The sequence below is a fragment of the Myodes glareolus genome, chromosome 25, assembly GCF_982192425.1.
Source record: "Myodes glareolus chromosome 25, mMyoGla1.1, whole genome shotgun sequence".
NCBI classification, from domain to species: Eukaryota; Metazoa; Chordata; class Mammalia; order Rodentia; family Cricetidae; genus Myodes; species Myodes glareolus.
Genome location: NC_142050.1, coordinates 47,124,445 through 47,140,957, shown reverse-complemented (window position 1 = coordinate 47,140,957; position 16,513 = coordinate 47,124,445). Strand labels below are relative to the sequence as shown.

The 16,513-nt window shown below is 39.6% G+C and overlaps 1 protein-coding gene across 1 annotated transcript; it reads left to right on the top strand.

Annotated features, from left to right (window-relative positions):
• Nucleotides 1-433: 433 nt before the first annotated feature.
• On the top strand, nucleotides 434-4,788 carry LOC148117930 (uncharacterized). Its single transcript, XM_087901757.1, has 5 exons — nucleotides 434-554; nucleotides 750-810; nucleotides 1,929-3,622; nucleotides 3,705-3,839; nucleotides 4,595-4,788. The coding sequence occupies exons 1-5, from the start codon at nucleotides 521-523 to the stop codon at nucleotides 4,786-4,788; spliced, it is 2,118 nt and encodes a 705-aa protein (XP_087757883.1). The 5' UTR covers nucleotides 434-520.
• Nucleotides 4,789-16,513: the final 11,725 nt, after the last annotated feature.

Below are 16,513 nucleotides of genomic sequence, written 5' to 3'. Positions count from 1 at the left end.
CTAGGCTGGTATTCAACTCAGAGGCAGATAGATATACATGTGTCTGTCTTCTGAGTACAAAGATTAGAGGAATGATTCAATGCATCCAACTTTTTCATTTTATTTTCTTTTTATAGTTAGGAATTAATAATTAATTCAATTTCTCTTATCTGTACTCTGTACTGTTGATCTGTTTATGTATCTTTCATTGTTGGTTAGGAGGTATTTCTCTTGCAAGGTGATATCCCAATCACAGGGTTCAGAAATGACAGAGGTGAACCTCCTATTCAGTTTGCTTCCGAAGTGACTTGGTGATTTAATTATGATGTCTTTGTCATGGAATACATTTGGGGAGCCCCAGAATTATATGACTATACTGTCAAAGAAGTACATTTACAGTGTTGTCAAAATCATACTTTTTGTTGTACACCTGTATGGGATATTTTAGAATTCAGTGACCTATGATGACGTGCATGTTGACTTTACTTGGGAAGAATGGACTTTGCTGAATCCTTCCCAGAAGAATCTCTACAAAGATGTGATGGTAGAGACCTACAGAAACCTCACTACTATAGGTAAGACTGTATTATCTTTCATGTTTCATATAAGGGAACAACTATTCATTGGTTAATGATGTTCTTTTGTAATATGATTGAGAAAGAAGAATGGGGTAAATAAATCAGGCATGGTTGTAAGGTTTGTTTCAAATAGTAACTAAATTTTTTACAATTTTTAATATAAAACATACAATTTCTGGCATTATATTTTAGGATACAGTTGGGAAGACCATAGTATTGAAGAACATTGTCAAAATTCTAGAAGACATGACAGGTAATTTTCATATATAAGCTGATACAAATGTACCTCTGAAGAATTTGTAATTAATCCTATATTTTTTAAACAAAAGCAACAGTGTAAATAATAAAGTGCATTGATGTATATTAAATTCTCACAAAATCATATACCTTAATTTCAGATAGGTAAACTACATTTGCAAGTCATTCTTTTAAGAAAGAAAACAATATCTTAATCTATATTATCAGTTGAATCATAATACAATGAGAGCTATACTGTAAAGTTGTCCATCCATTTATCTCATATTATTCACATTATAAAAGATATAAATGTTGATCTCTAAAACTATCTATTATACTAATAGTCCATATAAAAGGTAGTTTAACCCATATACTTGTGGCTGTGTTAAGCTTAGTGAGGGGGCATTTAGGGTTATGAATCAAGGTGCAGCTGTTTTGGAGTGACCTCAATCCATATACCACAAGTCTATGAGGACAGAAAGTCAAACTGGGTGAACTCAATGTGGAAACCTTATATTTGTTATTCTTCCTTTACTGGGTACATCATATATTACTCTGCATACAAGACACATGAGCAAAGGATGTGAAAAGATATAACATACCTCTCTCTCAGAGCAAATAGAAAATATGTTGCAGTTCCCATGTTGAGTATACTTGTTGAATTTGATATGCACATATACAAGTTAATTGGTTTTCTAGTCTCATTGTTAATATATCAACAAACTCACATTTCAGAAAACCACAATGAGTACTAGGACTGTGTAAATACTTCTGTTTGTCCTAGTTCACTTAGCAATTGTAGCATCACTCACAGTATATGAAACGTTATGAATACAATAAGAGTGGTAAAGCTCTGGTTTTTTCAGTTCTCTTCAAATACACGAAAGTTCTCATACAGAAAAAAAGATTCTGTAAATGTGAACCATGTATTAACGGCTGTTTTCAGTTATCTTCAAAGATGCAAAGCAAACCTTAATGAAGGGGAAAAACAAGATTGTAAACATGGTGATAAAACCTTAACATATAATTCCTCTTTAAAATAGGACTAAATTGTAAAATTAATTTATTCAGATAAAAATATTCAACAATGTATTAAATGTAGTAATGCTTTCACATGTACCATTATCATTGTAGGCATGAAAAAAGTCAAACTAGAAACAAAAGTTCTGCATATTCTCAATGTGTTAAAACCTTTGCACGTGACAGTCATCTTCACAGTCATGAAAAAACACATACTACATTAAAACCCTATGAAGGAAATGAGTTTGATAATGCCTTTTCACATTGCAGTCATCTTCAAATGCATAAAAGAACATGCACTGGAGAGAAACCCTATGAATGTAATCAGTGTGGTAAAACCTTTGCATATTACAGTGATCTTAAAAGGCATGAAATAATCCATAATGGAGAGAAACCCTATGAATGTAATCAGTGTGGTAAAGCCTTTGCACGGCACAGTCATCTTCAAATTCATGAAAGAACCCACACTGGAGAGAAACCCTATGAATGTAATCAGTGTGGTAAAGCCTTTGCATGTCACAGTAGTCTTCGAAAACATAAAAGAATTCATACTGGAGAGAAACCCTATGAATGTAATCAGTATGCTAAGGCCTTTGCATGTCACAGTAGTCTTCGAAAACATAAAAGAATTCATACTGAAGAGAAACCCTATGAATGTAATCAGTGTGCTAAAGCCTTTGCATTTCACAGTAGTCTTCGAAAACATAAAAGAATCCATACTGGAGAGAAACCCTATGAATGTAATCAGTGTGGTAAAGCCTTTGCACAAAACAGTAGTCTACAAAGCCATGAAAGAACCCATACTGGGGAGAAACCCTATGAATGTAATCAGTGTGGTAAAACCTTTGCATATCACAGTAGTCTTCGAATACATAAAAGAAGCCATACTGGAGAGAAACCCTATGAATGTAATCAGTGTGGTAAAGCATTTGCACGGCACAGTCATCTTCAAAGTCATGAAAGAAGCCATACTGGAGAGAAACCCTATGAATGTAATCAGTGTGGTAAATCCTTCGCACAGCACAGTCATCTTCAAAGTCATGAAAGAACCCATACTGGAGAGAAACCCTATGAATGTAATCAGTGTGGTAAAGCCTTTGCACAAAACAGTAGTCTACAAAGCCATGAAAGAACCCATACTGGGGAGAAACCCTATGAATGTAATCAGTGTGGTAAAACCTTTGCACAAAACAGTAGTCTTCGAATACATAAAAGAAGCCATACTGGAGAGAAACCCTATGAATGTAATCAGTGTGGTAAAGCATTTGCACGGCATAGTCATCTTCAAAGTCATGAAAGAACCCATACTGGAGAGAAACCCTATGAATGTAATCAGTGTGGTAAAGCATTTGCACGGCATAGTCATCTTCAAAGTCATGAAAGAAGCCATACTGGAGAGAAACCCTATGAATGTAATCAGTGTGGTAAATCCTTCACACAGCACAGTCATCTTCAAAGTCATGAAAGAACCCATACTGGAGAGAAACCCTATGAATGTAATCAGTGTGGTAAAGCTTTTGCATGGCACAGTCATCTTCAAAGTCATGAAAGAACCCATACTGGAGAGAAACCCTATGCATGTAATCAGTGTGGTAAAGCCTTTGCATGGCACAGTCATCTTCAAAGTCATGAAAGAAGCCATACTGGAGAGAAACCCTATGAATGTAATCAGTGTGGTAAAGCCTTTGCATGGCACAGTCATCTTCAAAGTCATGAAAGAAGCCATACTGGAGAGAAACCCTGTGAATGTAATCAGTGTGCTAAAACCTTTGCATGGCACAGTTATCTTCACAGGCATGAAAAAACACATACTGGAGAGAAACATTATGTATGTAATTAGTGTGGTAAAGTCTTTGTTTATCATAGTCATCTTCAAAGACAAACAAATACATGCTGGAGAAAAGCCCTGTGAATGTAATGAGTGTGGTAAAGGCTTTGCACTTCACAGTTCTCTTCAAATGCATAAAAGATTACACACTGGAGATAAACTCTATGAATGTAATCAGTGTGGTAAAGCATTTGCATGTATGAATAATCTAAATCATGAGAAAAGAATCATACTGCAGAAAAATCCTATAAATGTATTCAGTGTGATAAAGTTTTCTACTTTATATAGGAGTAAAACTTTTGTGTGCAACAATCTGATAAAATCTTTGCATATTACAATAGACATTGACTACATGAAAAAGATACTGAGGACTTCTTATTAGAAAGTATTTGGTAAGATCTTTAGCCAAAACACTTATAATCAGCTACACAATGATTTGGGATTCTCTTCTGTATGCTGTGAATGCATTTTGTTACCATCGTTTAAAATAATTTTGTGGTAAAATACAAAATAATAGGAATGGGTTAATTTAAGATGTTAGAGTTAGCTAAAAAGAATCCTGAGCTAATTCTAGGTCAAGCAGTGTTTTAATTAATTAATATAGTCTCTTTGTGATTATTTCTGGTCTGAAATAATCAATACCACAAAATTTGTGATTTACCAGTAAGGGCATCTGTCTCCTTCAGCAGATACATGGAGTCTGACTAAACTTTTTTTTTACCACTATCTCTGCTGGGAATTCCTGCCTTTCTCTATGCTGCCCTGCCATAGCCCCAAAGCAGCTAGGAATGATAAAGAGTCCTCTGCCTATAACACAAGATTATTTCTTCTGTAGAAATAAATTTGACAGTGTTAACAGTCTTTTCAAGCATTATCATTTCCTTTTTATACTGTTTGTACTTACAAACACATGGTAAAATGAATTTGTGAATTTATGAAGCCCTATGTGTAGGGCAAATGGGCCAGTCAAAAAAACACATCCAGACCTTGAAACCAGAGCCAGTGATTTACATGATTTTTGACTCTGAAACTGGAGCCAAAGAAATACATTCTGACTCTAAAACTGAGACAAAGAAACAGACTTTGTTCCTGAATCCAGAGTCAATGAGAGAAACACCTGACCCTGAAACCGGACTCATTTCATAAGTTTTCCCAAATGATTTATACCATTATCTTAGAAGGTTCTCAGACTTCAAGCCTACCTGATTGCTTCATGGTGAAGAAAAACTCTGTAAGCCATTGGGTACCTTAACACCTGTATTATAGGAATGAATTCTTACAAGAGAAAAACATTCATGAGTGAAAATATGTTTAAGGAGTTGTTTTAATTGTGATTATGTGATATCGGAGTGTTTTTCTGTGAATGTGCATACTGGTTTCTGATAATGTTAGACCCTTGGATTTTCTAGCAGAAGTTACAGGAAGTTGTCAACAATTAGATCTTGGTCCTGGGATTGTACATTTCTTAACTGCCCAGCCATGTTTCTAGTGCTCTAAATATCTTAAAGCCTATGTGTTTCAATTCAAAGTCAGGAACTAGGGAGAAACTCACACAGATGAAAACTCTATATCTGAAAATGATTTTGTAAAGACTTTAGACATCACAGTTTTCTTTAGCTTCAAGAAAAAAATATTTCATTCATTTATTTTTTATCATAGCCCCATGAAAATGGCATCAATATCAGTAAGGTGTGATTGGTTGTTCTAAGTTCATCTTTACCTCAGCCTTGATGACTCAGAAGATTGATAGCATCAGAAACTAACTTAGACTTGGTGCTTAAAGAATTTTCCAAGCCAAAATCTCCACAAAATGAGGGGAAAGTACAGTGAACGATCAGGAGAGAACTGACAATAAAAGTCTTTTAATGATGGTTGACTATTTAACTATAGCCACAAGAATGAGTTTATCTCCAATAAGGTACTGATATATTTTTATTTCAATTCTAATACATAATCTAAAAGATAGTTTTGATCTGTAAATCTCCATTTGCCTAAGTGGCTAGACTTGCATCCTCCTGTCACTATTTAAATTGTTCAATGTATAACCTCAGGCCTGAACCTAAAAAAAAGACATAAGGATGACAGTGTATGTGGAATGCAAAATCTGGGCCAGGTTGTCTCCTCTTTTAGCATTAACCACCATTGAATGCATACTGTTATTAAAGGAATTCATGGCTATTAACTTTAAGTGTGTGAATGATTTATTCCTGGGAAGGTATATCAATTCTAGAATAGCAGTACCTCCAGCATTGTAGAAAAATGTTTCTGAGACAAACTTTTGTATGTTGGATAAGGTAGCCTTGATCCCATGCCATTGCTCCCCAGAGCAATGACCTTGTTTCCCTTGTGATTAAACTAAATTCTTAGATTAAAGAACTCAACCTCCACTGAGCTCTAAAATTAAAAATTTGAGTCATGTAGTCAACTGTCCACTTTATTAACAGGAAAAGGATTTGTATGTGGAGCATGACTTCTACCTTCAGACCAGAAGAGGAGGAATAGTTTACTGCATACACTGTCAGTAAGCAAACAGCTGCTGTGGTCACCATTATGAAATAGCATCTAAATGTGACAGGATCAATGATTTTGTAATTTCCCAGCGTGTGTTAATCTTTGTCATGTGAATGAAGGCAGGATACATTTTGGGTGTACAATTCGGGAAGATTAGCTTGAATCAATAAATATTAAATTTCTAACATGGGAACTTTCCTATGCTCATGTGTTCAATCCTGCCTGTCATTATATCCATTAGCTGTAGCTGTGTGTTTCAGGTCACAGGTCTCAGCCGCTGACATTGCACATAGGGCATGGTGAAGTAATATCTTTTTAATGTCAGTCTCTCTACCAGGGAATGTTTTTCTCTTTTTCAAAGTCAATATAACTGTGTTTTTAAAAATTATATTTATGTTTTTTTAAAAAAGATAATTCCTGTTTTCACTTTTTAAATTTTATTTACTTTATATGCATCACTGCTCTAATCTGTTTCTATTCCCTATTGTTTCCAGTCATTAAAAATTTCTTTCCATTTTTCTCAAATGCTGTTGATCATTTCTGTCTTCGGTAGCTTAGGTTTATCTCACACTATAGAGTTGAAAATTGCTTTGAACACCTAATCTTGCTTCTGCTGCCCAAAAAGCAAGTCCTGAAACTGCTTCAAGACTGGGCTTTAACTATTCAGTGGGAAGGAAAATAGATGAGTAAATGAGTGTCCTCCGACTGACAAACTGTAAAGCAGGTGTAGTCCCAGCACTGAAAGGGATGGCCAAGAAGTTGCATGCAAGTTTCCCCCTTAGACCATAGCTTACATTAGAAATCAGTAGTGAGGTAATCAATTTTAGATGATTATTAAATGTTCTGATTCGCCATTTCTTGAATCCAGAGAGCAAGAAATCAAGAATCTGGATAAAGAACATAACTTATCATAAAATCAATTTACAATAGTTACACTAGTTTGACCAAAATAGAACTGAATAAAATGGTGTGGCCCTGCCTAAAAGAACTTATTTTACATATTTAAGATGCACAGCCTGAAATAAAATGTGTGACTAATATTTTGTGCTCTCTAATATAAATCCCTAGTCTCTGTAGCATGTGATCATAAAGCCTTTTTATGAATAATTTTTCTAGAATAATTTTGTGGATTATAGTTATATCATTTCCATCATCTCTTTCTTGCCTCTAAGCCCTTCCATAGACACTTCATTGTTTTCTAATTCATGGCCTCATTTTGATTTAACAAGAGTTACTGTTTTAATGTGACCTTTGTTTGGCTTCAGGACTTCTTAGCTCTGAGGGAATGGGTTGGTTACACTGGTCAGTGACTCTGTAATGGAATACATGCACAAGGGACCCTGTATCTTGGAAGAGGAATAGGAGTCTGGAAGACTTTCTACTGAAATACCTATTTACCAGACTACGACTCTCTCTTACCCTAGAGTGGAATGGCAAAGCTGGAAAGGGCTGTGCTGGTTTAGTCATTGGTTTCTGCTCATCCTGTTCGGGAGCTGCGACTGCCTTGCAGCCCAGCTGGGTAATAGTAGATATTGAGGGAATCTGGGCAAGCCTAGCAATAAGGGGCTTCAGTGGGGAGTAGATTGTGAGCCATGATGGAGCCAATAGGGAGTCATGAGGGTTTTTTTAACCCTAAATTGTTTAATTTTACCTCCAGTTCTTATCCCACCTTCCTCTGATGAGATAACACTACCATTGTGAGGTTGGGGCAATGACTGATCTGGTTTCTTCCAGTTGATTTTAGGGTATCAGGTGGCAGTATTGCGATACCATTCCATAGAGACTCTTGTAAAGACCAAACTCTCAGATGTAGACAGAAAAGGAATTCCTTTACTGTTGTCTGGGAAGAACTAAAATGTCCAAATTTCATAAGACATTCTTGATGAGCTCATAATAGTCCCTGTCTATAAGCTGTTTTCCTTTAATTTCTACAGTTGGTCTCCAGAAAGATGAACCCACAACCAACTTTCACACCCATTTATAGCTATTTTATCAGTTCAACGTTGGCATGATTCCGTTCCCATGTAGCTTTTGTATAGAGAGAGTAAAAGGTCTTTAAGATCATTTAATTTGAATGTTAAAACAAAAAATGTCCTGTCCTTTTTTGCTGTGCGAAGGTGTTCCAGGAGCCAAGGTGTGATGTCTCACATCTGGGCAACATCTTTTTATCAAGGAGAAAAATATTAGTGAGATTTGCTATTTAAATAACATCTCATGTAGACTTATATCTAATGTCTGTTGGGTGAGATCCCTTGTATTGTTACCAGTTCTCTTAGTCCTTGATTAAATTTTCTCCTTAAGTACTGAAGAAGAATGCAGGTTGCCAAAATTAATCTTTTTTCTGAGTTGTCAAGGACAGTTGACCAACTAGTCCTCAGAGGTCACTTGGGCTTGGAAGGGATCTTAGATTCTTCAAGTCTCACTTTTATTGTGTGTCCATCAACGTGAGAATAATGCAAAGGCTTTGCTTTATGTACTGTGGCTTTCTTTGAAGACTTGAGGAAATATTTCCCACAGTGATTCTCCATTTTAGACTGGATAATGTTTCAGATTCATTGAGTGGGTTCTCCATGGCCTCCATGAACTGGACAATACGTGATCAATGTTTTGTTCCTAGGAACCTCACTGACCTTGTATGGAAAGGGGAGAAAAACTCCCCCTTTTAGTCCTTCTAACCACATTAGAATAGCCTCTAAGAATGATTATTAAACAGCTAGAAGGTCACTTTTATACCAGTTTTGTACTTTTAACTACTTTATAATATTTCAATATTCAGATACAACTTAATAAACTTTATTTGACATACATTTTAGCAAGTTATTGAAATAGTTGATATCTGACCTTGCCAACATCAATAAATATATGATCTCTAAACCTCATCCTTTATATATCTTAAACAAATTACTCAGACCCTCATAGCTTACAAAACTTTTCCTGTCTTGTTTATTCTGGAGTCATCCAGTCATCATTATTTTCTTATATTTAAGTCTTTTTTCATTAAGGGCATTTACACATTTTGTTCTTCTAACATGTTCTTTTATGTACTGCTTCCTTTTTCTAATATGAGAAATAGAAACATTGACAAATATGTTTATGATCTGTTGTGAGATTTTTCTCCCCTGTGGTAGGGGAGGAAGCAATGTAAGTCCCAACTGTTAGTCCCAGTGAAGATGCAAAATATAATTTCACCAACGTCCATCCTGAGGAACCAAGGAGTTTGTTGAGCTTACTTACTGAGCATGGGTAAAAAGATACTTATAAGGATTTTGATACTGTAGTAGTTTTAGTCAAAATGACACCCAATGTCCCATGGAGAGTGGCACTATTAGGAGGTGTGACCTTGTTGAAGGAACTATGTCATAGTCACTTTCTGCTGCCTATTGATCTGGATGTAGAACTCTCAGTTCTTTCTCCAGCACTGGTCTGCCTGTATCCATGTTTTCTGTCAGGATGATAATGGACTAAACCCTCTGAAACTGTAAGCCAGCCTCAATCAAATATTTTCCTTTATAAGTTTTGCTATGGTCATGGTGTCTCTTCACAGCAATAGAAACTCTAAGATACCCAAAAGCCATATAACTAAAAGATGACTATTATATGTGATTATCTATTAACCTGTATTTCTTAATTGTACGTTACATCTTATGTAGATTTTTGAGACAGATTTTTTTTCTGTAGATTTGTAGTCTTTCCTGGAATCAGCTCTTGTAGATCAGGCTGGCCTCAAACTCATAAAGATCCACCCACCTCTGCCTCCCATGTGTTGGGATTAAAGTTATGCGCCACCACCGCCCAGTTATACATTACATTTAAAAATGAGATGCAGAAGCACAATACCTTAATCAAGAGCATTAATATACATATATAACAAAATTGAACTTGAGTTTTGATCAATAAACTAAGATCCATACCAATTCAAATCTCCTGGATAGAAAATGTCTAATTAGATTACACATCCTAGTCACAGTCCTTCACTGAGGGAACAATGGTCAGTACCTGAAGCAGAGACCATGGAGGAATTCTTCTCATTGGATTGCTCTCCATGGTCACTGAACTTGCTCTTTTATATAATCTATGGCCTCCTACCCAGGCATGGTACTAGCCACATCAATCACTAATCAAGAACATAATGAGGTCTTGTCTCAAAATGGGAAAAAGGAAGTAGACACCCACTGTGATTTAACTCAGTGCATCAAAAGTTCATCATCACCACAGATAACCATGTGTCTGTTTTTGTGACCACCAGTCTCACAGACTCAGTTCATTTTTGCCATGCACCTCTTCAAACCCCAGCCTGCATGTTGCAGCCACCATGCATCTTCAAGTGCACTGCTCGCACTCCCATGTCCAGCTGCAGAGTCAGATGGGGTAGGTCTTGAGTCTTGTCTTGGGGACATGAACAGAAGGAACCAAGGATTCCTGGGGAACCCACGCCATGTGACATCATAGCTGTAGTGTGTTGATTCTGCTCTGTCTAGGGCTGAGTGCTCAGTGCCGGGACTCATGGGTAGCATGTAGCAAGTGCTCAATAAATGCATCTAGTTAACTATAAAGACACACACATACATGCACAAACAGATACACACATATACATGCATGCACACATACATGCACACACACACATCCACACATCTACACACACACACAGACACATACACACACCTATACTTCTTTGGTACATCTCACACACTCATGGCATCTTCTGTGGTTTATTGTCATTGATCAGACATTGGACATATATTTCCATTACATATACAGACAGAAGTCAAGCTTGAGTTCTCCCTCCCCTTCTGAATCTCTTGTCCCACAGAGGACACTGGTAGAGCATAAGGCAGATGAAGCAGGCCATGAGGAAGGCTGTCTGTGATGGGACAGGATGGAAGGGTGGGCGGGCAGGGGTCAGAAGCCTGGAGTCTGATCCCAGCTTGGACACTCCCCATTCGGGGCTTTGGGCAGCATCCTGCCCTCTCTGGTCAAGGCCTGCAGCAGAGGAGCACATCCCCTGACACTGGACCTTTCTGGGCAAATGCTGCTGCGCTCACAGGAAGACAATTCCAGTTCTTGTCTACCTGAGGATGGAGGGAAGGCAGAGACCATCAGGTCTACAATTATCTCAGCACTAAGGCCATCCTCCTGCCTTATTGGCATGGCAATGACCAAGCCACCTAGGACTACACAGCAGGAGGCCACTTCAAGACAAACCAAAACAACAAAGAAAAATAACTAACCTGTTATTGTAGCACAGGAGCTTTGGTCTGTAACAGAAAACACATGATCATGTCATGAGCCAGCATTGGTACTTGGAAGGGTATGCAAAAGAGCCTGGGGGTAGGGCACCATGACTGGCTACCTGGAGCCCCTCAGAAGAAGGGACAGCATATCCCCAAGTTGTGAAGATGGCAGTTAGGGCTTTTGGGGATGTGGAAACTTAGCCCGTTGAAAGTGTACATAGCCCTACCTGAGTTCCCCTCATTCAGTAACAGATCTGCCAAAATGGGAGAGAGAGCCAAGCCACCTTTCTGCTGTGTGACAGATCTAAAGGTCACAGCAGACCTGCTGTGGTGTCTCACTGCTGGGTCCATTCTCCTTTCCTTCCTGACGTTCTGAGGTTTGCTTCCCACATCCCTGCAACCATTCTAAGCTCAATCCTGAGACCAAGCGTGATATCATCTGTTCCCTAGCATCAGAAAAACCCTGCCCCAGGAGACAAAAGGTTCAAGTGTAGGTCCCTCTGTGCCACGTTGTGACTGTGACACAGCTCTGCTGAGTCCCATGGGTCACATGACAATGAGATAGAAAATATGAGCCATTTAATGGACCTGAGCATTTACTTCTGGTTCCATGGGAATCCCAGCCCTGCATCTCCTTAGCTGACAGTCCTTGAGTCAGTGGCTTCAGCTCTTTCATCCTACTGGCCTCTTGTGTGTGTGTGCATGTATGAGCTTGTTCGTGTTTCTGTGTACATGTGTATTTGAATGCACATATATGTTTGTGTATGTATGCATGTTTGTGTGTGTGTGTGTGTGTGTGTGTGTGTGTGTGTGTAATCAACACAAAATGCTATACTCCTCAAGTGCTGTCTTCTTGACCTTTGGGTTGCATTGCATTGGAACTCACCAAGGAGACTATGCTCCCTTGCTGGCCAGTGCAGGGACCTCATTGTCCACACATTGGAATAACAAGTGCACATCTTCTTGTCTGACTCATTTACATGGTTCTGGTGACAATATTGGGCTACTTGTCCTTGCTTACGTGACAAGTGTGTTATTGACTGAGCCTCCTCATATCATCAGAGAGAGAATGATTCTATTAAGCACAACTTATAGAGCCCTAGTGGGAATCCTGTGAGCTACTGTATGATAAAGAGCACAAGACAAGCATGTGTGTGGATCCTGTGAGCTACTGTATGATAAAGAATGCAGTACGAAACCTGAACGCAAAGCAGACACTCAGAGCAGAGGCTGTATTTCTTAGGAGGCTGTGCGACAGGAACTCTGCAGGGGTGATGTGACAATCTGTGAGACCAAGAATGACTGTAAAGCAAGCATTGTCCCTCAGCTGTTTGGGTTTAGACAAGGTCAGAGTCTTGGTCTCCTCATCTGCAGACAGGAAAACCCACCTCTGCCTCCCAGGGCTGCAGGTCTTCATGTCAATCATGTTTCAAGTGAACAGTGTCCAACACAGTGACAGGACAGGAAACACTCCATTGACATGGAACTCCCACCTCCCCATTTCCACACTGCTACAGCATGGTCTTCCCTGGTGGGGAGGTTGAGTCATGAGGAGACAGGCTGCCTGGCTCTTGTGAGCTGACTCAGCAAGTAAGTTGAGATCTCCTGGTCTTGAAAGTCATAAAAACTGTCCAATGGACTTGAAGCTCCTTGTATTTTGTGATCAGTTCCAAAACTGTCTGGAAGCCCTGGACTGTGCTGAACTCAGTGACTCCATTCCTACATTCCCAGGCATAGACTGTCAGCAGCTCCAGGGCATAGTGTGGGGGCAGTGGCTCACCCAGCTTCTCCTTACACTGTGAAGAGAATGGCAATGAGAAAAACAGGGTTGTCAGCTGTTGTGTGGGGACCTGTTTGTGTAGATTTAGTCTATGGATGCTCCCTTGTTATAGCCAAGGACTGAGTGGTTGAGATGAAGGCTGTGTGGTCCACACTGAGCATTTAGTAGCAGGCATAGGAGGCATTGCAGTCAGGAAGTGAGCATCAGAGCAGGATAGTAATGATGCTCACTATTTATGGCTTAATCACAGGCTCTGAAATAACAGGGGAGGAGATAGGGAGAGGGCCCAGTCAGTAAAGTGCCCCTAGTCAAGTCAGGGAGTTCAGATCCCAGCACACACAGGCTGATGAGAGGAGTGACTCATAATCCCAGCTTTAGCCGGAGGAGATGGGGTTCCCAGGGCTCTACAACTGTTTAGAACTGTTGATTTAGCACTCTGTGGGCTCAAGTGTGAGGCCCTGAGTGGATTTACAAAATGGAGAGTGACTCACTCCCTGGCCTCCACATGTATGTGTACACACATATAAACAGAGACACCTGCGCTCCCCATAACAGGTATATGGACAAAAACATCATCCAAACATTTTAAAAGGCCCAGAAAAAGAAGAGATTCCCTGTTTAAAGAGGTAATAACTTAAACTGTCAAGAAAATAGAAACCAGAGAATGTGAAAAGCTTAACCCCAGAAAAAAGCAAAAAATCTAGACACAAATGATGTAGCAACCAGGAAGCAGTTAATCAGACACGGCTGAAGAAAGAGTAGGCTAACTGGAAAGTGGACTAGAAGACACCTACTGGAACAAGCTTGGAAAGTCCTCCTTCCTCCAGCTCCCCTCACCCTCCCTTCTCCCTCCTACAGCATCACCTTTCCTTGCTGTCTTCTGTTACCTTCGCTTCTGTCAAACCCTCTCCTGCTTCTCTTTCCCCTCTTTTCCTTCTCATTTTCTATTTCCTTACCCCTTGTGTTTCTTTCTTTTCTTTTTGTGAACCTAACATAGGTAGAGTCATCTTGAGAAGATGGACTCACAAATGAGAAAATGCTTCTATCAAACTGCCCTGTGGGGCATTTTATTGATCAATGATTAATGAGAGAGGTACAGCCCACTGTGACTGGTGCCATGTCTGGGCAGATGACCCTGGAGTGTACATAAATGCAAGCTGCATGGGTCATGGAGAGCAAGCCAGTGAGCAGAATTCTTCCATGGTCTCTGCTTCAGTTACTGCCCTGACTTCCTCAGTGATGGACTGTGACTGGGATGTGCAACCTAATAAGACCTTTCCTTACCAAGAGACATTTAGCCATGTGATAAAATATCGTGTCAATATAAAGCAAACAAGAATATCCCTGCTTTTCTTTGGCACGGTTTTCACTCATGTATAAACAGGACCCACAGTGGCTGGACTAGATGCCATACCAGTTGGTACCAGTGCTTGACCAGGCAGATGAGATTCTTGAGCTTGGATGGATGACCCTTCGGGAAGTTACTCTGGAGCTCTGTGAAGCTGGTGGAAAACTTGCCTTCCATCCCCAAGGAGGTGCACTCAATGATGAGTCTTCTGTAGACTTGGGGGCCGGGCTTGCTGTAGGTGTTGACATCACCTGTAAAGGAGGCTTCACTTAGGTACATCTTGAACTCTGTAAACATCTTGTACTAACACAGTGTATTGTAGGTTGTAAATCCTTACAGGAAGATGCACTCCCTAGGGGACATGAATCCTGACTGTAGCAGTGCAACATCAGGAACAGTAACTTCTGACCCCAGGAATGCACTCCTACCCACCCCACACATAATCTTTTGCTATAAAAGGATGCTTATGGCCCCTTCCCTGGGTTACAAGCCTGATTTTTGCCTGTGGCCCTAACTAGTTATAAGTTTTCTACCCACAGTGTTTGAATGAAGGTTGCTTCTGGTTAATAGACTTCGTTAGTCTGATTCCCATTATTTGTGCAACCCCAGGTCCTAGCAGTAGCAGGACTACAGTCTTGTCTGCCAGCCCCAGAGGATGAGAGGTTTTCTTGTGTGTCTCAACTTGTCTAGGTAAAGTGGGCCATCAGCTCTCCAGTGCCTGCTTGTCCATGGTTTGGGCCAAGCCCTGGTTGAAGGCAAAGATTGGAGCAGTCTTTCCCAGTGGTTAGTTTGCGATCATCCAGGTACAATTATCCAGTTGTGTGTCCATTGTCTCTTTGGAGATCTAGGTCACTGCTAGGATCTGAGAGTCTGTCTGTTATATAAATCTAAATATCCAAATTCCACATTCAGCAAGTCTCTGACAGTTTGAGGACCTGAGTCAAAACACCTTCATTTATTCTAAGTTCTTTGTTATAAGCTATACCTTGAAAACATTTGAGAGATTAGATAAATTTTTCCTGTACTTGATTACATTAGTACTTAGCATGATTTATAATTATAGTTTTGGTCATCTCAAGGCTTAATCATCTTAAACTGTTTATAAATAAAATAACAATTTCTGAATTGAAGCTCTTTCTGTATCAAGATAAGACTTTGAATTGATAAACATAGTCTACAAAGGGACTGGGAATTTTTTTCCTGATCCTTCTAGAGTGTATAATTATAGGATATAAGTTTTTGTATGACTCAATTTACCAAAATAGTTACAGCTTAACAATGTTAGCAAAAACAAGGAAGTTAGACACAACTTTAAACCCATTTTTGTTAACTTGAATGGGCTTTAAGTAAGGAGAGACATTTTCTAAACTAATAGGTTTCTTTTTTTGTGGTGCATGGTTATGTAATGTCTGACATGCAGGTGATTAAAGGCCCATAGAATGAGAAATTGTTCCAAGTGTAATGGTCTGCTCTGTCTTTTTAAGAGACAAGCAGTGTCCACCCCTACCCCACCCCCACATCCTCTGAGGCAAGCTGATCTTCAGCTTCCAGCCAGGGTCCTTTCTCTCTCTTGAAGAGGCATTTTCTGTCTCTCCCTTCTCTACTTCTCCCCTTCCCCCTCTCTCCTTCTCTCAACCTTTCTCTTTGTTCTTCTCCCCTTCTCCACTTTCTCCTCCATACCCATTAAATAAATTTCCAACCTCACTATTCATGGTGTGCCTATCCATCTATTTCTCACCTGCCACGTGGCTCCCTGCCCAGGACCAGTCATCTTTAGAGACCTGCAGAGTGGTCTCATGGCATGCCCATCTCTCTGTCTCTCCTTGTAGGACTATCTGCCCAATCGGGCTCTCTCACCTACCACGTGGCTCCCTGCCTGGGACTTGCTGCCCCTTGTGGCCCACAGCAGCCACTTGGGGAACTGCTCCATCCCTGCCTGGGACTGGCTGCTCTTTGGACCAGCAACCCACCGCCTGCTGTTACTTTGGGACATGCAACATG